The sequence below is a fragment of the Colletes latitarsis genome, chromosome 14, assembly GCF_051014445.1.
Source record: "Colletes latitarsis isolate SP2378_abdomen chromosome 14, iyColLati1, whole genome shotgun sequence".
Taxonomy (NCBI): domain Eukaryota; kingdom Metazoa; phylum Arthropoda; class Insecta; order Hymenoptera; family Colletidae; genus Colletes; species Colletes latitarsis.
In genome coordinates this window covers 28,885,033-28,907,014 of record NC_135147.1, presented here as the reverse complement: position 1 = coordinate 28,907,014, position 21,982 = coordinate 28,885,033, and the positions used below count along the sequence as shown (strand labels likewise).

The 21,982-nt window shown below is 32.1% G+C and overlaps 4 protein-coding genes across 11 annotated transcripts; 2 read left to right on the top strand and 2 right to left on the bottom strand.

The window, feature by feature from the left end:
• Positions 1-20: 20 nt before the first annotated feature.
• Positions 21-1,657, top strand: Vha26 (V-type proton ATPase subunit Vha26). Its single transcript, XM_076781444.1, has 5 exons — positions 21-198; positions 475-650; positions 730-898; positions 972-1,155; positions 1,285-1,657. Exons 1-5 carry the CDS (start codon positions 166-168, stop codon positions 1,401-1,403), a joined length of 681 nt encoding a protein of 226 aa, XP_076637559.1. The 5' UTR covers positions 21-165; the 3' UTR covers positions 1,404-1,657.
• Positions 1,658-1,880: 223 nt separating this feature from the next.
• On the bottom strand, positions 1,881-8,266 carry Pex13 (peroxisomal biogenesis factor 13). Of its 6 annotated transcripts, none has more exons than XR_013081003.1 (6): positions 4,137-4,830; positions 3,594-3,860; positions 3,239-3,486; positions 2,894-3,073; positions 2,298-2,796; positions 1,881-2,223 (listed from the first exon to the last, which is right to left on the bottom strand). XR_013081003.1 is itself a non-coding variant. In XM_076781439.1 (6 exons), exons 2-6 carry the CDS (start codon positions 4,202-4,204, stop codon positions 2,432-2,434), a joined length of 1,128 nt encoding a protein of 375 aa, XP_076637554.1. In that variant the 5' UTR covers positions 4,205-4,395; positions 8,121-8,266; the 3' UTR covers positions 1,881-2,431. The 6 variants fall into 6 exon arrangements, 5 of the variants coding, with proteins under 5 accessions (XP_076637554.1, XP_076637556.1, XP_076637555.1 ...); XM_076781439.1 differs by adding an exon at positions 8,121-8,266 and having other exon boundaries at positions 1,881-2,796; positions 4,137-4,395; XM_076781441.1 differs by adding an exon at positions 8,121-8,266 and having other exon boundaries at positions 1,881-2,796; positions 4,137-4,392.
• LOC143349845 (sorting nexin-29) lies at positions 5,676-11,779 on the top strand. Of its 2 annotated transcripts, none has more exons than XM_076781422.1 (12): positions 5,676-6,160; positions 6,730-6,992; positions 7,213-7,514; positions 7,589-7,714; positions 7,782-8,034; positions 8,614-8,743; positions 8,812-9,053; positions 9,142-9,357; positions 9,454-9,610; positions 9,689-9,829; positions 9,916-10,055; positions 10,175-11,779. In XM_076781422.1, the coding sequence occupies exons 1-12, from the start codon at positions 6,158-6,160 to the stop codon at positions 10,257-10,259; spliced, it is 2,058 nt and encodes a 685-aa protein (XP_076637537.1). In that variant the 5' UTR covers positions 5,676-6,157; the 3' UTR covers positions 10,260-11,779. The 2 variants fall into 2 exon arrangements, with proteins under 2 accessions (XP_076637537.1, XP_076637538.1); XM_076781423.1 differs by lacking the exon at positions 5,676-6,160 and adding an exon at positions 6,167-6,450.
• Positions 11,780-11,916: 137 nt separating this feature from the next.
• LOC143349850 (glucocorticoid-induced transcript 1 protein) lies at positions 11,917-21,821 on the bottom strand. 2 transcript variants are annotated; one of them, XM_076781435.1, is made up of 9 exons: positions 20,732-21,821; positions 19,136-19,293; positions 18,943-19,040; positions 18,711-18,853; positions 18,438-18,604; positions 18,226-18,355; positions 17,611-17,691; positions 16,742-16,877; positions 11,917-16,347 (listed from the first exon to the last, which is right to left on the bottom strand). In XM_076781435.1, exons 1-9 carry the CDS (start codon positions 20,970-20,972, stop codon positions 16,167-16,169), a joined length of 1,335 nt encoding a protein of 444 aa, XP_076637550.1. In that variant the 5' UTR covers positions 20,973-21,821; the 3' UTR covers positions 11,917-16,166. The 2 variants fall into 2 exon arrangements, with proteins under 2 accessions (XP_076637550.1, XP_076637551.1); XM_076781436.1 differs by lacking the exon at positions 17,611-17,691.
• Positions 21,822-21,982: the final 161 nt, after the last annotated feature.

Here is a 21,982-nt window from a genome sequence, read left to right as displayed (position 1 = left end):
TCGTTTTTACGAACGCACAATTCGTGTCATATGATCGTCATTAAGAGAAGACCCTTTCGTCAGTAGGCGTTGACTCTTCGAAAAATTGGATTCAGACGTTACAGACTCCGAAAATAGTTTTAAAAATCTTTATTACAAAGAATCAACATCTTCTAAAACTTCAAAATGGCATTGAGCGATGCGGATGTACAAAAACAGGTACTAAAACTACTGAAATTGACTATTTGCAAACTACTGTTGAGTATTGATTTTAAGCTATTTTTGCATTTTATTCTATATATTGTTGTTTTTGCAAAACACTTGTTTTGGCACTGTTTCTGGTCAAATTTCTCATTATTTTCATTGTTCATTATTTATGATAAAAGATCATTTCGGAAATTTTAAATTCCAATGAAAAACATGTGTAATTTTTCAATGCAAGCTTATAGTTTGTTTTTAGATTATGACAGTATTATATTAATCTTGTTTCTTCAGATTAAACATATGATGGCCTTTATTGAACAAGAGGCCAATGAAAAGGCAGAAGAAATAGATGCTAAGGCAGAAGAAGAATTTAATATTGAAAAAGGTCGCTTGGTTCAGCAGCAAAGACTTAAGATCATGGAATACTATGAGAAGAAGGAGAAACAAGTTGAACTTCAAAAGAAAATGTATGAAACAATATTTAATATCATAATTATATGCATTGATTGGTTTTTGAAGGATTAATTGAAATTTTCTTATATATAGTCAGTCGTCAAATATGTTAAATCAGGCTCGCTTAAAAGTCCTGAAAGTCAGAGAAGACCATGTGCGCAATGTACTTGATGAAGCTAGAATGAAATTAGGAGAAGTAACACGAGATTCTGTACAGTATAGAGAAATTTTGAAATTATTAATTTTACAAGGCTTGTGTCAGGTATGTGCTTATCTAAACTAACATTATTTAATTTATGTATTTCTCATAAAACAAATGTATTTTTAATTTGTAGTTGACAGAAGGCCATGCTACTGTTCGCGTTCGTCAAGTAGATCTTCCTTTAGTAGAATCCCTTGTTGATTCTGTTCAAGATACATATAAACAATTAACTAATAAGGATGTCATAATTAAAATCGATCAAGACACTTTCCTTCCTCCTAACAGTTGTGGCGGTGTTGACTTATTTGCAGGAAAAGGTATGTATGTACTGCAATAACAATTTACATTTTTTGTCACGATTATATTACCACTTATTAATTATTTCAAAAAGTGATGCACCTTCTATTAAAAATACATTAAACAGTCCATATCAATTCTTTTTTTAGGACGCATAAAAGTTAGCAACACTTTGGAAACGAGATTAGAATTAATAGCACAAGAATTAGTACCTAAAATACGTGCCGCGCTCTTTGGAAGCAACCCTAATCGCAAGTTCACTGATTAAACAAAAATTCCTTTCTCATTTTCTCTTTTCTCTTCGTTCCATTCTGTTTTCCTTCCTAACAAAACATTCCCTTCTTTAGAATGCTAAACTGATTGCAGAATTCGTTGTGTAGAATGTAGAATTTGTTATTGAAATTGTTAAAAAGAGAGAGAAAGTGAAATTGTAAATTATATAAATATGAGCGTGCAAGTACGCGCAACGCATAAAAATATATAAATATAATATACGTATACCTATAAAGTATTTTATGTGAACATGTTTGTACTTTTTTTAAAATCCTTTAAAAAAATTTCCTTTCACTTTGATGAACTTTATTTTTATAATTTTTCAATAAATAAGCTAATGTAGTAAGTGTAATTGTCGAATGAAAATATGAACCTGAGTTAGAGTCTAAATTAGACAAATTATGATTTTTTCCTAATTTATATTTGTTAAAAGTTAATGTTGAATTTCTGAAAAGGAATAAACTTAACAATATCCATTTAAATATCTAATTTATTATAAATAAAAATTAAGATTAAAGTAGAAAACTGTGTACAAATTTAATAATACAATACGTTGACAATTTATTATTACCACTAAAATGACGTATTACGATCTGCAGTATACATATAAGTACTGCATGTAACACTAAAAGTCTCACCCATTAAATCCTTCGAAAAATCGGTCATTCAATCTTGCTCTAAAAATAAGCAAGCATAAGATTTTGATTTAACTAAATTTTAATCGTTTTAAAATTAGAACGCTTCGTTAGTTGTTTGTTATTTTTCCCACTTTCCCCCAACTTTGACATCGGTATTATATCTTTATCCTCTAAATCCTAAATTCGTGAAATGAATTTTAAAAAGTGAAGTTTATGTCAAACTTTTTTTATTAATGTTAATCCAGACTTACTTATGATGTATATTTGAAGGCAATTTTGGTATCTTTCAAAATAAGTTATTGACTGACACAATATTTTAAGTATAGTTTTTATCGATTAACGTTGCAAAATATTCAATATTACATGGAAAATTAATAAATAATGCTTACGCTTCATCTGCGAAATTTTTATCAGTTCTTAAAATTTCAGAATCTTCTTTCTTACGTCTATAATGGTTGTCATTTGGAGAAGAATTTTCTTCGTTTTGAGCTGTTACTTCAGTATTTTCTTCCTTTTTTTTCAACTGTCCTATGACCCTAATATAATTATAGGGAATGAGACCAACGTTTACATCGTCAGTAACTTTACACCATCCTGGCAAATTTTTTGGTTGAAGGGATTTGGGCGCGAGATAAACTTTTTGACCAACTTTCACATTCAATTCTTCGCTATTTACTCCAACAAAGTCATACAGAACTATTGCAGTATATAATGGTTCTTCATATTGAGACCATTCTTTTGGATCCTTTCCTAAAATATATACATTATTATAAAGTTACGTTTTAAAAAAAATGACCATAACAAGTATTAAATAATAATTATTTTAATATATTTCCAATTGTGGTACCTTTTGCTTTAAAATGTTTTATGTTATTTGAGATTTTATGAATCATATAGGGTACTACAAAAAACACGCTAAATAATAGAAATCCAGACCAAAAAGAAGAATTATTAACACTCTCATTTCCAACTTTTACTACCGATTTCTCCCATAATTCTTCATTAATAGAACCTTCACTTTGGAAACCTGAAAAAGAAAACATTTAATTAAAGAATATTTTAATATCTTTCAGATGGAAATTTTTAAATTTATATATACACTTATATATGAAAGTATTTGAATGCTTCACACTTCTAACATTCACCTAACCAAACGTCTTAAATTTATATAAGTAATTTTTTTAAATCTTACCCGTATTGCGTGAAATTTTTCTGTACAACCATTTGAGAAATCTAATCAGTGCAAAAGTATTAAATAGTTGTCCTATAGTAGAATGTAACTTTCCAACATTTTCTGCAACACTTAAAATTGCTCTAAATGAATTTGTCAAAGTAAAATAAGTAGATTCCAAGAGCATTGTCATTGATGAAAATGTCTGAAGAATAGTTTCTATTAGCTGAAAGGTTGGTCTAGTGTTTTCTTCAACATACTGAGTAAATCTGTGAAAAAAACGTATTTTGTATGATGAATACTTTACAACTTTAATGCAAGTAATATAACTAAAACATGAATTCACTATTGTAATACTTTTACAGTTGTGACTTACCTACTTTCAACATCACCACTATGGCCACCAAATGTTCCATAATTATTATAATTGGAATATGGATTATAACCATAGGAACTATATCCTCCATACCCACTGAATCCTCTATATTGATTCCCATATCCATATCCACCATAGTAATTAGATCCATATGGTCTATAATCACTGAATCCAAAATAATTTTGGACTGGTTGACGTGGTGGCACTGGGGGTGGATTACTTGGTTGAATGTTGGAAGAAGGAAATGGTGATGATATATTTGGTATACTGTAAAAGAATAACTCCATATAAGAATAATATAACATTATTTACTATGACGTTAAATACAAGAAAATTAGTTAAACTTCTGATTATTTAATTATAATTGATTATAATTTATATTTAAACATTAACAAAATCATAAGGAAAAGAAGTAGAGTTATAAACTCAGATCTCAGATCATATACACTAGCTTCTTTTGTTAATTTAGACAAGTTTTTGAATAGATCGTTGTTATTCGTCGTTAAATTTTTTCTCGAACCAATTTTTTAAAAGAAGTAATACCTGGTTAAAACATTCGGAGCGTTTCTTAATTGGTTTCCAGTAACAGAACTTGATCTTTCAGGTGCCATAGTTTACATAAGTTTGCGTTAACTTGTCGATAAAATTTCCTGTACAAAGTTCATAACCTTCTATGGACAAATGCGGAATACTTTCATTTGGACTTTTCATGTATGCATGTCACAAATACAAGCATCTTTTGACAACTGTGAATGTTACTATTCATCGTAAACTTTGACCAGGTTTGCAAATTACCAATCTTCTTTAAAAATATTCGTGGTTGATATGTGTAGGTACTGGAATTTATTAAAATTAAAAGATAGAAAAACCTCGATTAGTGAACTATATATGTACTTGGCAAGGGGGCGGGGGAAAGTGTCTTTAAAATTGCATATATACAAAACACATAGTCTGTTAAAGTAAAAGGTGGCGTTCCCAGTGTCATTTATTGGAAACCTCGCACCCAGTGTGGCCAAATTTGACATAATTGAGTGCATCGCCGGTGACACTAGTAACGACGAACTTCTTTAGCGTTTAACAAAATGGTGGGGAAAACTGATATATCCTACCGCACGAGCCACATGTTACGTCAGGTCAGCACTTCACACAGCTTCGGGAAATCGATAAAGAACATGAATGGGAGCCTTTCCTTCTTGCTCTTGAACAGCTGAAGTCGAAGAAGAGTGACTCCGACAGTCGCCTACCCCTTGTACAAAGTACACTCACACATTATTTACAAGTTGTCCCTTCCAAGAATCTTGTCATCCTTGGAGTTTTCAAGAAATAATCCACCAAAATTTTCACAAACGTAACAAATATATGCAACCCATTACCAACAATCCTGAGATACGCAGCAGGAAATATTCACCGACGCAACCTCAAATAAACGATTACGATAAATATATGTGCCTATATAGGTCAAAACGTAAAAATGCCTGCGAAGCCGAGATTCGAAATTGTATACTATTGACGCGAGGACGAACTTTAGCTGTTCAAGATCAAGAAGAAAAGTCGAATTCGCGTAACATGGCTCTTATGGTAGATCATGTCTCCGTTAGACGCCAACGAAGTTCGTCGTTACTAGTGTCACCGTCGATGTATATATATGTATACGTTATTGCAACCAACCTGAAAAAAATTAAGAATCATTGACTTAACACCACAGAATAGCATACATTATTCTGCGTTAACACATTCTGTGACGGACCAAATTATGAACTTGATGGACTTTGATCACGCCACTTAAAGTTACTTCATCGTGCGATCAGCGGCATAATGATTTCGCGCGCTTATGAAAAGCAGCCGCTAAACGCCTAGAAGAGATGGTAAACTTAACGTTGGTGACTCTTCTCGAAGGGTTCAGTCTGTCAGAATTAAATTGAGTGCATGTATTTAAAATTCTCAACAAACAGAACCACTTTTTTTATGCCCGTTTTATATCTAATTCACAGGACACGCTGTGCACACCAGTACACTAGGTGGCAGCCGGAAGAAATTGTCCCTCCACTTATATGCACTAATGACAATCACGTGTACGTGAATTCTGTGCTTCGGATAGCATCGGGGATTCGAGAAAGAAGGCAAAGAAATACTTGTTTCGAGAACAAGAAGGAAAAACTCACATTTGCCTTCTTTCTCGAATCCCCGAAGCTGCCCGAAGCACAAGAGCTCACATACACGTGACTGTGGATTAGTGTACGTAAGTGGAGGGGCAATATTCTCCGGTCTACCGTCTGGTAACATTGGTGCGCATCTGTGTGTGAGGAGAAGAATACAGAATGAAGAGATTAAGTTTCCGCCTCTGAAATTTTCTGTAATATAAATTTGTATACTAGTTTACATTACGAAAAGCGAATCTCTTTGTCAATTGTCATGATACAGTTGCAACGTTATCTTGATGACAAGCTCTATATGAATAACAATTCCAAGAAGTGATATATTTATGCACGTCTTTTGTACTATTTTTTTTAATGACAACTGTAATTTGAAAGGAAATCGACGGTGATCTTCACTGATTCATATCCATGGTATGCATTTATTTTTTTAACGTAAAGTCAAAGTTTGCATTTAATCATTCGTTGTCAATATTGGTCCTATCGAAGTAACGAGGAACTTGTTACGCGACACTTTCAATTAATTAACATAAACGACGATTATGCGTTGTAGCAATTGTTGAAAACAGACGTAAATTTCATTGTTTCTATACGTTACAATATTAGTCGCGCGCGTTTGTTCATGTAATGAAACGAACATAATAATTTACATTTTTTTAAATATCGTTTAATTCTTTTCTGTGCAACATGAAAAGTATATTATGGTTTGTATTTGTTATAAGTACTAAAACGCTAATTAAAACGATTTAGAACACCAAGATATATGTGAAAATTAGATTTTGAATATTCTTTTGTAATATCATTTATTATGAAATCAAGTAAAAGTTTCTTTTGGATTATTTAAATTATGAAACCTATTTCTTACATTTCTTGCTTACATAATGTATGTAAATCATTTCTAATACGATTACAAGAATTTGTCATTATGTAAGTCTATACTAAACTAAATATCAATACTTATAATAATTGTCTATGTATTTTAGGCTTTACGTATGATGTCAGCAATTGTGCCAGGCACGCATAATGTAATCGATGGTAATCAAACTTATGATCATGCAGCCGAACGCTCTAAATTATTGGAAGATTTATTGGCTGCTGCAAAGAAGTGTCATGTTAGATTTGGTGGACGTACCGAATTAGCAACTGAATCTGATGTATCTGTTACACATTTGTGCCATGTATTTGAATTGATCTTTACTCATGGATTACGTACAAATTGCATCGAAAGAATCAACTCTGCTTTAAGGTATCGAAAAAGATCAAGTTCTGAATTTCCTTTCAAGAAATAAAATTCTTATAACAACTTTCTACAAAATGATATTGTAGCAGTTTCCATATTTTAAACATTTATCATTTATAAGAAATCAACATATTAACAAACATTCGAAAGATAGTGCTGTGGAATGACTAATATGATAATTACTACGCATTTGGTTGTTATCTATGTATTATCTGTACTGTTACAGGCATGTGTCTGACATAGTATCCGGTAGTAGTACAAAATCATGTACCACATCAGACATGGCATTCTGGCCATGCATAAAGGAACAGTTGACATGGCATGAACAAGAACGTTTTAGTATATTAAAAAGAGTTCATACAGATTATGGTCGTGGTAGGGCATGGTTAAGAGCAGTATTGAATGAGCGTTCTTTAGAACGTCATTTACATTGTATTATCGATTCTACCGTATTGTCTCCATTCTATGAAGATTGGGCATTTTTACTCGACCAAGAACGAAGCGCAATACTGCCGAACGTAGCTGCAGGTATACAAACACTGTAGTTTTATACTTGACTACTTAATCTGCTGAAATGTATTGAATATAATTTTACTTTGTAGGACTTGGTAGCATTTTATTTGCAATTAGGGTAGATAATGAAGAATTGGATAACAATTTAAAAGGAAAAGAAATTGAGAAACAGAAAGTTTCGTTGTCCGAACCAATTATATCATCCACAATACCAGGTATTTAAACATGTGTGATTCTTAAAAATTTTGTATACTACTGAAACAACGTTTGTGTTAAAATTAGGGCCTACTTTGAAACAACAGAAACAAAGGAAAAAAGTACCAACTTATATAATTTCGTTTGATGATGAAAATGATGAACAAGAAATTACGGAAGCTACCGTTTCAGTCAGCGCACCTCCAACCTGTCTCAATTCTCCTATAGTAACGTCGACAAAAAATTCTACGATGCTTTGTTTATCAGTATCGCAATCTCAAACGGAATCGAATGACGTTAATGTAACAATCAACAAAGAATCTTCCGAGTGCGAAAAATGGTAAGTATAAATAATGTCAGATCCTTACGATCTGCTGTTTTTTAGGACATAATAGCTTAGAGTAGAGATTTTATTGTACGACTTACCAGATAACAATGAGTTTTACTTGATGGCAGAATCACGAAATTGCGGTGTAGTATTCGTAGAGTAGTATTAATGTGACGAAGCTATGCCCATTAGTACGCATTTTCTCGTGGATGTATTCACTTGGATGACTTGGTAACACCTATCTGTGAGAAAAGACACTTTTATGGGTGAAATATATAAAACCATTATCATTAATGTCTTGGAACACCTGTTTACATACGATTATATACTGTATTTTTGTTTTATGATGTTTAAAGTTGTATCAGCTGTTGAGGTCATAGCAATTGTACAGATATTAATATTCGGTTGACAATGCGTTGCCGTTTTCTTTTAAGGCATTTATTTACTTGGTCTAGTAGCTGATGAACAATCCAATTATTTAATTTTACATTTTTATGAGTTTTTGATAGTTATACGGGTTTTTCGGTTTTCTCGATTTAAAAAGCAATTATTAGTGTTAAATTAAATAATAATATATTACAAATTTTTCAGTGAATCGTTTGAAGAAGAAAAAGTATTGACTCCGATTACAGATTCTGGTAATATGGGTGGACTTGTTCCTGTATCGCCATTAGACCAGACGTTAGACGACATGTTGCTAGCATTGCCAAACTACTTAGACGTAAGTACAGAATGTAGTAAGATTCAATCAACTGAATGAGAATAAATAAAAAAAATTATTTTCCACAGGATTCGTCTGAGGTTGCAGAAGCTGCGGTGGAAGCTACGGAACCACTCGCAGACTTAGATACTCATGCAGATGCAGAAAGTTTAGACATAGATGCATTACGAATGAAACTTGTAGCTACAACTGAAATTTTAGAACAAGCTAAAGAGGATGCATTGACTAGTAGATCTCAGCTTGCTCGTTTACAAAGACAACACCAAAATTATCTTGAAAGGCACGAGTTGCAGTTACAAACATTAAATAGGTAAAAAATGGTCATAATTATATTTATCTTGCTGTAGAATGTATAGAAATTCGTCGAAATTTTATTTAATATAATTATCATTCGACAGAGAAAATGAACTATTAAGACAACAATTACGTAAATACGTAACTGCGGTACAAATGTTAAGGAGAGGTTCCGATTCCACTACAGTCTCCGAAGAGGATCCATCGTTAGATTACCATAACGAAGCTCAACAATACGAGGAAAAATTAATTCAAGTTGCAGACATGCATGCTGAATTAATGGAATTTAATGCTAGATTAACTCTTCAATTAACTAATAGGTATAATTACTCTATAGGGCGTTCGCACTATTACCCTGTACATTTAATCGATCGTAATGTATATACTTTATATTAATGTTCGAAAATATTATACAGGGATAGATTAGTTAAATTATTACAAGCTGAATTAGAGTGTCTTCGTGGCCCCCTAAACGAAGATGATTTACCTTCAGAACCGCCATGTCTCATTCATATATGGATTCCATCTGCGTTTCTTACAGGTCAACCTTCAGATATTCATCATGTCTATCAGGTAATTTAAATCATATATATAGAGTATATCACCTAAATTTATTAGCTTAAATAGTTCTTAAATCAACTATTGTTACAGATATATGTACGGATTAGAGATACTGAATGGAATATATATAGACGATATGCGCAGTTTCATGCACTTTATAGAGAATTAAAAAAACATGATACTATTGTTACTACTTTCGAATTTCCACCAAAGAAGACAATAGGAAATAAGGTATACATGTGTATATAAACGCTGAAAGATATTCAAATAATATACAATATGTTACTTGACTTTTATTCCTTTCGCCATATTTTTAGGATGCTAAATTTGTAGAAGAAAGACGACAAAAATTGCAGTATTGGTTAAGACGGATTGTTGGAAGATTAGCACAATGTTCTCCTGCATTTGTGTCCAGACCAAGTAGACAGACGCTTATATCCCTAATGCCTTTCTTTGGGTAATTCACTTAAACATTCCAAATTACTAGATGCAGTAAAAACTTTTCAAAATTTATAACAAAAAACTTTGCATAGGAACATGTTCACATTAAAATAAGTATGTATTACTTGTTTCTAGCGATAACCCTAATACTGAGGATTCGAGGAAAAATAACTCTACAAGAAACACGTTTTCTTCTTCCCCTCAATACATGGGTTTATAATTATTGTTTTATAGACAATTTGTACATACACGAAGCCTTTTTAATTTTACGTATAAAGTACTTATGTTGCTCTATATATATGTATATGTGTGTGTGTGTATATATATATATATATTATAAAATATAATATAATATATAATATTATATAATATATATATGTATATGTATGTATATATATTGTTGACAATTAAAGAGATGAGCATATGCCTGCCTGTATGTATACAATCATAATTAACATACATTCACACATATGCTATTTATATACGATAATATGTATAAAATTAATATGTAGAGAAAATAATTAAAAGTTAATCTTTTTTTTTACAAATGTCTATATGTAGTATTGTTTAAAAGTCTAATTTATGCTCAGAGAGAAATTCTAATCCTAATCTCCAATCTTTCAATCAGATAAAAAAATATATTTCTTATACACTATATAAATTTGTTATGTACCATATATAATTTATAATAAAAATATTAAAAAATATTTTTTAATGTAGTTTGTCAAATAAAACGTACGATGAATTAAGATGCATATGAGAGGTGATTGAATTAACGTATGTATACGAACAAAGGTGTATGAAAAAACTATCGACAACGCAAAGAATATAAAGTAAAAGTATCATCGTACATTGTTCTTATTGAATTGTACGATATCGATTTGAATCTCGTTTTCTAAAAATTTTATTCATGTAAGGCGCCTTAACAGTAATATAAAAAGGTACACTTTTTCCATTTATACTTTATGATAAAAATAAAAGTGCATATTGTTATTGGAACAAGTACATACAGTATTATGCTGGTAAATAATACAACTAATTGCATATAAGATTCACAGGTTTAACAAGTTTGCGTAGGAGTCTCACTATGGAGAGGTAAGGTAAGAGAATTTTCAAAGAATCGTCAATTTGTTGGAAAACAAATTTTTTGCATGTAAAAATCATTGTTCTTCAAACATGGTGCTTGTTAAACAATAAACATACATATTGGTAACAAGGAATTTTTAATCATATTTTGAATTAATATTCGTACCGAGCAATACAGACTGCATTTTTTACCTTTCCATATTGAGATATACAATTTTTTTTTGTAATAGCAAAGTTTATCGAGTCATTAATATAATCATTATTAATACTTTGACTACCGAGTCTGTGGAACCATAATGCATTTTTTTTGTCACAAAGGAACCAACGGTACATTATTGTTACTATTGTATGTTGTTGGACAATAATGCGATACGAACCTTTTATTCGTTTTGTTTTTCTTTTGTTGCCCGAAAAAGCAACAAAATAAACGACAAATCTCATTTATCAATGTCGTCAGGATCGAGGACACTTACGTTTAATTCGATATGGATATATCGACAAAAGTAAAACTTTACGAGGGTAGTCAATGTATTAATTGCAATTACACACGCTTTAAACGAATCTATGGAATCTATATTATAGCGCGTCGCAATCATAGCATCATAATCATAGTAAGTTTCGTAACGTAACGATACGCTTTCATATTACTAGTAAAATCGCTTATAAATCAGCCATTCATTTTTCAAAATATTATTATACAATGTAATAGTTTGTCTTGCAAGAGAGAAAAAACGAAATTAATCGGATAAATCGTTAAATATGTTGTTTAATGTTTCGATAAAGCTATGGTGAATTGGTACTTAAGATTTCATGAATACGAAAAAAAAAAAAAACGAAGAGATAAAAAGTAATTAAAAAATATTTCTACACATACGAATCGTTAAAACTTTGAATATCAAATAATGAATAATAATGATAAAATACTCAAAAATAAGGCAATAATATTTTATTACATACTAAATCTTATATTTTAATTTGCCTTTATACTTTAAAATTCGATAATGTACGAAAAATATATAACGAGTAAACTTATCACTTAAAGAGTATTTTTATTCCGCAAAAAATATGAGTTTATCTATACACATATAACGTTTCATAAACAAATTATCGGATTGAAAAAAATGATTCTCGACAAGAAATTAAGATATACTTTACAATACTGATACGCGTGATACTTATAAAAAAAAAAAAACAACAAAAAATGGTGGCATTAAAATGTATCGATACCTCTATTGTCCGAATGGAAAAAGAACCTATTCTGATTTCGATCGAGTAAGGACAGACGATAGAAGAAGTAAAAATACGTCTATGTAAAGAAAAGAATTCCCACAATTATCAATTTTCGATAAAAAATTTAAAGATTCGACTAACATAATTACAAAAAATAAAAAAAGAAATTTCTTTTACTATGATTTTGATAATTGCATTGTACCGTTCGGAAAAGGAGTCTAATCTCAGTTGACTATGGACAGGCCAGTGTTGTGGTAATAGTTTTTTTTTTTATACATATTTTAAAAGTTCGCATTGATCCACAAGTATTTTTCATTCAACGAACTTTTTCGCGAGACGCATGAAAAGTACAGAATTCGTTGGCCTTAGTCACTACGTTCCGTACAAAGGTTTCATCGTTAAACGGCTTTAAATTATTATTTACATTCGCTAACTCTCTTCGCTGACTAATTTTGATTTAGCCCTAGGACAAATTCAAGGGTCGATAGATTCTTATGTTAGTATTTAATTAAGATACTGATTTTCGATGTACCGTTGCGAATCTGCTAGTATTGTGTTTACGAGTTTACATTGTAAGATACTCCTCATAGATTAGTAAATGGAAAAAATTCATTAAGAAAGAATGCTATGTCATAGCTTCCAATAAGTCAATTATGTATATTGAACGAAAGAAAAAAATTCTATAAATTTCCGTGTAAATTTATGTATGTATGCGTGTGCGTGTGTAATTTACATGAAAACATTATATATTATGAAAAAGATTTTCTATCCTTGCGCTTCAAATAAAAAAAAAACAATAAATAATATTTCATATATTTATTATAAAACAAATGGATAAAAGCTGCATTTAACTTCACCAAATATATAAAATTTTTTATGATACCTCTTTACAACGTACGAGTTTTATGCTCTTAGAAACGTTTGCATAATTCCGAGCATCTTACAAATTACAATGTACATTCAACAATCGTTTGTTTGTCGTTTTACTTTTGTTGTTATGTGAAACCCTACAACGATAAGTTTGGACAAGTCCTAGGGATAAATGAATTCGTAATTGACATAATCATTTTGTCATTCTGAAACCTGCTCAGATTTAGATATGTAGAAAGAATGTACCGAACAGTAGTCACGTAAGGATAGTTTAGTAACGAATTATAAAGAGTATATCTCTATAGTGCATCATAGGTAACTGAATGAAATTTGAGCCTAATTTTATTTCATTTTAAATTTAGATATATCCAAATAACAGGTAATCTTTAGTGTAGCAGTCTTTATACACATTCCTATGTTCATGAAATTGACAACAAAAACTAACAATAATGATAACACATTATGCAAGTACATGAAGGTTAAAAAGTGGAGCCTTATAATTTGTAGTAAAAAATAATAAGGCTAGCCTTTTTCTCTAAAGTAATTTCCTCCTCTGCTTATTAGTAAAAAGTATGAAACGTTTTATTCACTATGATTAATACAATGTGTTACGTTAAAACATTTTTTTTTTCTCTCTTCTGTTAAGTGAAAATATGCCAACAGATGAAATATGCGATCAATAAATTTTTTTGTTTTTTTCTTTTTCGTTTTGGAGCGCTTATACAAACATGACGTTCGCATTCCACATATCCTTACAGCGATGGGCTAATGTCATTTAGGTCCATAGCGAAAATAAATAAAAGAAAATCTTCTTAAGCTAGTAAATAGCAGATTAGGTTTGTATTGTATACGCCGTTAACTAGCCAGTGCATTTTGTATATATCCTGACTCTCTGATTAACCTTCCTGTCTATTTAGCACACTTTGCCACGCATTCTAAGGCATGAACTTCCTAGTGAGCTGGATAAAAGAGAGCATAGACCAGTGTGCCAGGTACTTTATGTGTTAACATTTTTCACTGTTGTAGCTAGATACATTATAATATTAGAAAGTATATTACTATTGTATTTAAAAAACTGTTCTTCCCTGCTCTCGATCTTACATTTTATCAAGATCCTTATTCCTCAGACCGTAACTATAAAATTGTTTGCAAAACGTTCTGTATTAGAAAGCAAAAAATAAATTGAACTTCTTGAGTGGCTATGTCTGCGTATACTAAAAAATAAGTTAATCCATCGCACGAATAACTATTGATTTTTTTTTTTACACAGTGTAGATAGTTTATATCAAAATATTTTGATATTCCTTTGATTATTCTTACCATAAGAAAATTCAAAGAAACAAATATCGCTGCTAGCTACAAAGTTTAATATAATATTTCCTACAGGCTATGTATTAATAACTATCTTATAACGTTAACGTAAACTTTAAGAACGAAATAAGTTTCGAAACATTTCCAATGAATTACGTTCGTGCAAAATCTTTTACTTCGACGATACAATGAACTTCAATGTTATTCGTGGATGGTTTAATCAGGATTCTGATATTACAACACATGCATACTGTCATTTGTATAGAACGCAGATTATACATTTTTTGTCTTTCTTATTATAATCCACGTTTATACAAAAAAAACCTACAGTCACACCAATACTGTGCTAAGTTAGGGAGCCATTTGTATTCACATCTGATACCACACTGGCTTAAAGCACATATGTCACTTGTTACTTCGATTAATATTTAATTTTGCCACTGTCCATATTTTAACTCATTACATTTCCACCTTGTATCGTTAGGTTCATTCTATCATACATTCATCAACCTGCCGTTACATATGCTGTATTGGTTGTACATATTCAGATAGTAAACTAACATAATACAAGTTAAACCAAAAAATTTTGTAGCCCTATGGTAATATATAGATATTAAACAATAAAATATACTCTTGCAATTAACTTAAGTTCCATAAGTTGCTTTATGACACTGAACACTATAGTCGAACAAAGTACTTATATTTTACTTTCAAAATACAAACTTATCTTCTAAGAAATCACTATAAAAAAGAAGCTATGCAAAAGTGCACGTTTGTACACGTAATACAAAATAAACTATCGTGACAATTATAATTTATGCCTTTATCTTACATACGCGACATTAAAAAAAAAAGAGAAAAAAGTAAAGAATGTATGTGTATAAATCTAGAGAATATAATTCTAAAAAAAAGAAGAAAAAAAAATAATGTACCATAGGGATACACTATTTTCGAGCTCCTCATATAATAATAATTTGAATATTTTCAGCGTACAAGTAATAATACAAAACGATACAAAATTCTAACGCATATTTTGTTTCACTATGCAATTGAATCTTTTTTCAAAGTGATACAAATCTAATGAGAACATCATAGTGGGGGTATACCAATGTACATAATTCAGGCACGTGTACCCATTTTGTATCAGTATAATTTTGTTTTTTCCAACAATCAAAAATTTAATACTTTTTCGACATTTTGAATATTTATTCCTGTATACAAAACTAAAGTCGTTTAGCACATTTTAGCACTAAATTTAGAATACACAATTTTATTTAGTCTTTTTCCCTGTAGAACACAATGTTCATTCCTAAATGTCGTTTTTTCAGTTATCACAAATTATTGTTCCTCGTTTTTTTATTATTGTTTCAAACATTAACGGAGCTCAGATGCTTTTCAATATATTGTATCAATGCAATCATAACTTTTTTTTTTTAATTATACAATTACGATGCCCGAAAGTTGAATCGCACTGGAAACAGGCTGCTTTTCGGTAACTTTTCTTTTTTTCTTTCTTATTGGTATATGCTTTCGTGTCAAAGTAAACCACTTTCTACCCATGAGGTCGTTAAAAAAAAATATATATACCAATCGGGTTTATAAACATTATTTCGTAAGGTGAAGAACAGGACTATGGATTTGGAGGAGGTGTAGTTGGTGTTGTATGCGAAGAGGGTGATGCACTTGCAACCATCGTTGGACTGGCTGGCTGTTGTAATGGCAGGAACGCTGATCCCAAGCTAGGTTTTAACTGGAATGCTACACACGGCTTTGAGCAATATTCTAATTTGCTCAAATCTATCATGGGTCGCCTATACATAGAAATATAATTGCTTCAGTGATACTGAAGAATTTCTGCAATAATTTGTCTTGTATTTCAAGATGCTAGTTACGTTCAAGCATATCAGGAACGTTATGAATTAATATATCGTAAAAACCGTATATATTATTGAATTATTTTCTAATTTCATTTATGTAGCCTTAGGACACGTCTCTTGCTATATGTGCCATATTATACCAAATGTTTCAGTTTAACATATATATTTCATTCATGTGTATGAATGTATGAGTGTATGTATATCTTCAGTTTGATTTTTGAAAGATTATTTTTTAAGAATGAAAAAAGTACATTGTTATCACAACACAATACAGTTTGGGTTGTCTAGAAAATGGTTTAATGTTTAATAAACATGCATATGGAATTACCTGGCATCCTCTAAAAATTTCAGATTGACTTTCTCACAGCCATCGGGTGGTTCTCTTGCTAGGAACCTATTAATCTGAGGAGAGGTGCCAAGACGTCCTTCTCTATCTTGCTCAGGAGTTGAACCACGACTTCCACCTTAAAGATACATTACAATATCTACATTACTAAAAATCTAAATGCAATGCACGAAAATACAATTTATATTAATTTAAGAAACAAATATCTAAAGTCATGCTGTTAAAAATTTAAATTATTCTATGCATATATTTATAAACATACATTCATGTAAATCTAAGTATACCATAAAGACATTATTTAGTAACAAGCTGTGTAAAATGGTTTCAAAAACATTATATTAAAACACGTAGGATATTTAAAACAGCTATATAAAATACATTAAAAATTTGGCATTTATCATCTTGTGAAAACAAAATCTTTTGGCAAACGTGATATATTAAAATTAATTACGTAAAATCAGAAATTTCAGATGTAATATTGACGATAATTTATATTGAAGACAAAAACAAACAATTCATGCACATACTTTTAAATTAAGGCCCAGTAAAACGTCGATTTAGCGAACTAATTGGGCTATTAAATTCAAATATCCATAAAATGTCTGTTGAATAACAAATTAGTTTTTACACTGAAAAGTTAGATACGAAATCCACTAAATCAAAGTTTTACTGCATATGATTATATGTGTATATATTTACGAAATAGTAAAACATTTTGTAGATAAACATGTGAAATCCCAATAACTAGCTGGACAATGGCATTCATAAAAAAAAGAAAAAAATTTGGGCAAACAAATTAGATTGATGGTATTTCTTAAAAAAAAACAGAAGGAACCGCAAAATGCGCCAACCTTGTAAGAGATCGCTAGGCGGACGGGAGGCATCCATAAGACCAGGAATCAGTGGAGACTCAGAATTCCTAGATGGAGGGCCTGTCTCAACAGGCACACACCATAGTTAGTCTGTTATTTATAGTGTTACCAACAACCAGAAATAGTTCACATGCATATATGCATTATTCCCATTACGAAATATGTACAGGTATCCCCCTTACAACACGGTACTTTTTCAGAACCTAACTATTGTGTTATGAGGTAGATACCTGTATAACTTTTCATGTAATCCCCAAATTACAAAGAACTATTATAAAATTATGTACAATTATAAATTTAACAATATTGATGCCACAATTAGGAAGTTTCCATAATTTTAATGTAAAATTTTTGATATTAGAACACTGGGCACTATCCCGTATAAGAGGTATCCATCCATGAATATTCAAGTAAAGACTACAAATCAAAGAAAACTAATTTACGCGCATCTTATAACTGAATTAAAGCCGCGTAAATTTCTCAAATTAAATTTTTTTATGATTTCGTCATTTTTAAGATATTTGCTTGTAAATTTATGAACGGACACTTTGTACTTGAATATTGCCAAGTAAGTAAGATAAAATTTGAAATTACCTGAAGAATAAGAACTGGAGGGAAGGTCTGTAGCTGGTGTTTGTGTGTTGACGCTGCGCGTAGCCCTCAGTAAGTCTGCTAGTGGTGCACGATGCCCTTCTGGTGTTATTTGTTCATGATATCGTGCATACTGTCACACAAGTCAAACGATTAAATCAATATTTTTTAAATGCTTGATTTACAGTTATCATTTAACATAAAATATGACTTACTTTGTCTTCCACTTGATGATCAGGATCACTAGGGTTAGTTGCAGATTTGAGAACGAGTCCTTCAATTTCTTGATTTAATCCTTCGATAGAAGAACGCATTGGAGGCCTCATTGGTTTCATAGGGATGTTCATAGGACTTGCCTTTGTACTCAAACTAAATTGGTTGTCTAATGTAACAATAAAAATAATATGTATATCATTTTATAACGGTTTGAAACAATTATTTTTGAAACCTTTTTAAAGTTCTCATCTTAAGCTTTTAAATAAACTTACGTATAGATGTTTGTGAAGCAATACTGGGTGGAAGTACTGTATGATCTGCAGGAAAGGCTGGTGGTGGCCCACCAGGCATTATAAGTCCAAACACAGCTGTTCTTTCCCTACTGCTAGTGCCTTCCTTATTTGTACGCTGTAATCTACATTACATGTTTTTGTAGTAAGTTTACTAAGTATCTAAGAATCTATCGTTTCTAAGAAGTATATAATTTTAATAGATTCTACATACCGATGCCTGAAGTACTTTTCCAATTTTTCATCTGTAGTAGTTTGTTCTGTAGGATGACGAGTATGCAATTTCCTTGGTTCATTAGACCATTCTTCTGTCTATAAGCAAAATATGTTAAATGTTAATAAATATTGTATGACACATTTTCTAAAAAAAAAAAAAGAATTCAAAGATTTGTAGAAACTAAATTTACCTGAGTAGATTTATTAACCAAAAGTAAACTGGAATGAATGTATGAATCACGGGGCCATTGTCCTTTTAAATATATAGTATCTAATGATGCTGTCCTCCGAATATTTTGGTTTCCACTTAAACTTTCGCTGCATCTTCCACTCAATGTTTTTGATTTTGCTGTAGATAACAAAAATTTTTAATGGATATTTGTAATACTTTATATAATGTAGTACAAATACCTTTCAATAAAATATACAATATCATTGTATGGATGGAAACCAGAACCGGTCTATCAAGAATATATTCGGTCACTGGATAAAATGAAAAAACACATAAAAGAAAATTTAACCAAAGGGGAATGAAAGGATGAAGGAAAAAAGTATTGAATTTTATGGTTGTTTTTTGTGGCACCGAACTAAAAATATGTATTCGGTTACCAAATTAGTAGATTAAAATGATTATGAAATTATAGGAAAAAATATATAAACAAAGCAAAATAGTATTGCTCATGTTTTAAATATTATTATGTATTGACAATATAATTTTATATAATATATATGTTACAAATGTAAACAAAACTATTTAATCCTGAAGAAACTATATCAAATTCTCAAAAGTAATATTCCAAGTATTTACAACAATAAAGATGAGAATAATACAATCACAAACACATGACAGACTACAAAATGTACAGAGACACAATAAACAATTAAATGTTGATATACCCTAATATTGGAAGAAAGAAAGAAATTTGGTAGAGAGGTTTAAAAAACAAAATAACAGACACAACTAAAAAATCATTTAAAAGATAACAATGTGTAGAACAAATACAAAAACATGTAAATGATGTGTACATAGATAAGAGACATAGCAATTGACAAAATTACTAGCAGAAGCAACAATTAAAAACTCATCATGTTGAAGGTTACATTAAAATGTGGTTGTTCTTTTAATCAGGATGTATATTGATATTGTGACATTAATTAAATTCAACATAAATTACTAACAAGTAATATTTATGAATTCTGTGATAGTAAGTATGATATCTGAAACTTGTCATCAAGAAAGAAAGAATAATTCAGGTTTTTTACACTTAAGAAAAGTATAGCAGAATGTAATGTACTGGTTACTTAAAATTAATCCAAGAATAAATTCAGAACTATGGTAGTAGAACAGTCGGACAAGATTTTATATTGCAGCACGATAACATAGTTAACCATGTAGTTAATAGAACACTATTTCAGTGCTAAAAGTATATCAATATTAGATTAATCAATACGATCTCCAGACCTTAATATTATAGAAAATCTGTGGGGGTAACTCGGCAGAAAGCTACACAAAGGTGACAAACAATACAATAATATTAATGAGTTAAGAATGATTTTACATTCATGGATAGACTTTTATTATTATTCTGTTTTAACTTGAAAATTCGTTTAGTATATGAAGATATTGCTAAAAAATAAATTTTAGTTTATTAAGCCCTTATCCCAGTAACTCTGAGATCTCATAATTTCGACCACCAGTGTATTATGTTCTCATTTCGCGTGCTATAATCGGATTGTTGCTCGTGCTGATAAAAATTTGCAACCCGTCGTGAAACCAGGAAATATACCTTTGTAAGAGAGAGAACCGGGGCTTCGTTGTCCCGAGGAGGAGGTCTCCGGCGAGATGCGGGCCCGCCACGCATTCGCGTTCGTCGGCGATACGGTGGGACTGTTGCTGTTGCTCTTCCTGAGGCTGCTGCCCTGTCGGCCTTGCCGTAACAGCGAGCTCACGGGTAGAGTCGCGCGCATTGGGCCTTGCTTCGACGTCGAGCAAGGCGAGGACTTTCGCATCCGCTGTGATCCCGACATTTTGTCATATAGACGGATGCCACTCGGGCCCTCGGAACGCTGGTGTGTTTGGTACACTATGTATCGAGTGTGTTGTACTTGAAGGGACGGGGCGCCGCGGGCACCGTTCAGGGCACGAGGCCTCCGCGAGCACCCGCGACTTTGTCGCGCACACGCGCCGACAGCAGCGGTGGTGCCGACAGCGAGGACAAGATTTTCTAATCGTTCACGACACTCGGCGTCTCGGCGACGTGCGAGAATCTCATAAACAGCGGTGGCAACAACGACAGCGGCGGCGGCGGTGGCGGCGGCGCGACGAATTCACCAACAACAACGATATGAACGGCGGCAGCGGCGGCGCGACGACAATGCCCTACGCGTCTTGTCATTTGCAATGTTCTGCTGCTGGCTCGGCACGCACGTCACGTGATCGGCCGTCCCGGCTGGTCATTGGTGCAATGCTAGCCCGTGGAGCGTCGTACTACGTTCACCCGTGGGGGCCGCGTTCCATTCACTACCACCGTAGCACCGTAGCTAGCGTCCTATCGTCCTCTCGCTCTCTCGTTCTTTGATTCCCTCGCTCTCTGCTTCGCGCTTGTGCAGCGACACTCAAATTCACTCTTTCCTCCGATTACCTCGACGCTCCGGATCGGAAAACGTTATTTGTCCGTCGTTTCCTTCGTCTGCGAAACGGTCTTTTCTCGCGCACGATCGCGTACCGACCGCTTATCTTCGCCGAAAGCCAACCGAGTCTATCGAGATTCTTCGTTTTCCACCGAAACGCGTCTCAATCGAAAGTATGTTTTGATGTACGTGTTACGACTTGTGCGCAACTCTGCTTACATACACCTGGCACGACGTACGTACACAGAGACACGTCACAGACACGTACGCGCGCGCGCCAGTATGTAGCGTCTTACGTTTCACGTTATGTACGCAATGGAGGAGCACAGGCCGATGAATAGCGTGTGTGAATAAGTTTCGTGTACGGGGCACGTACTAGCACAGGCGTAGTATCTGAACTCACGTTT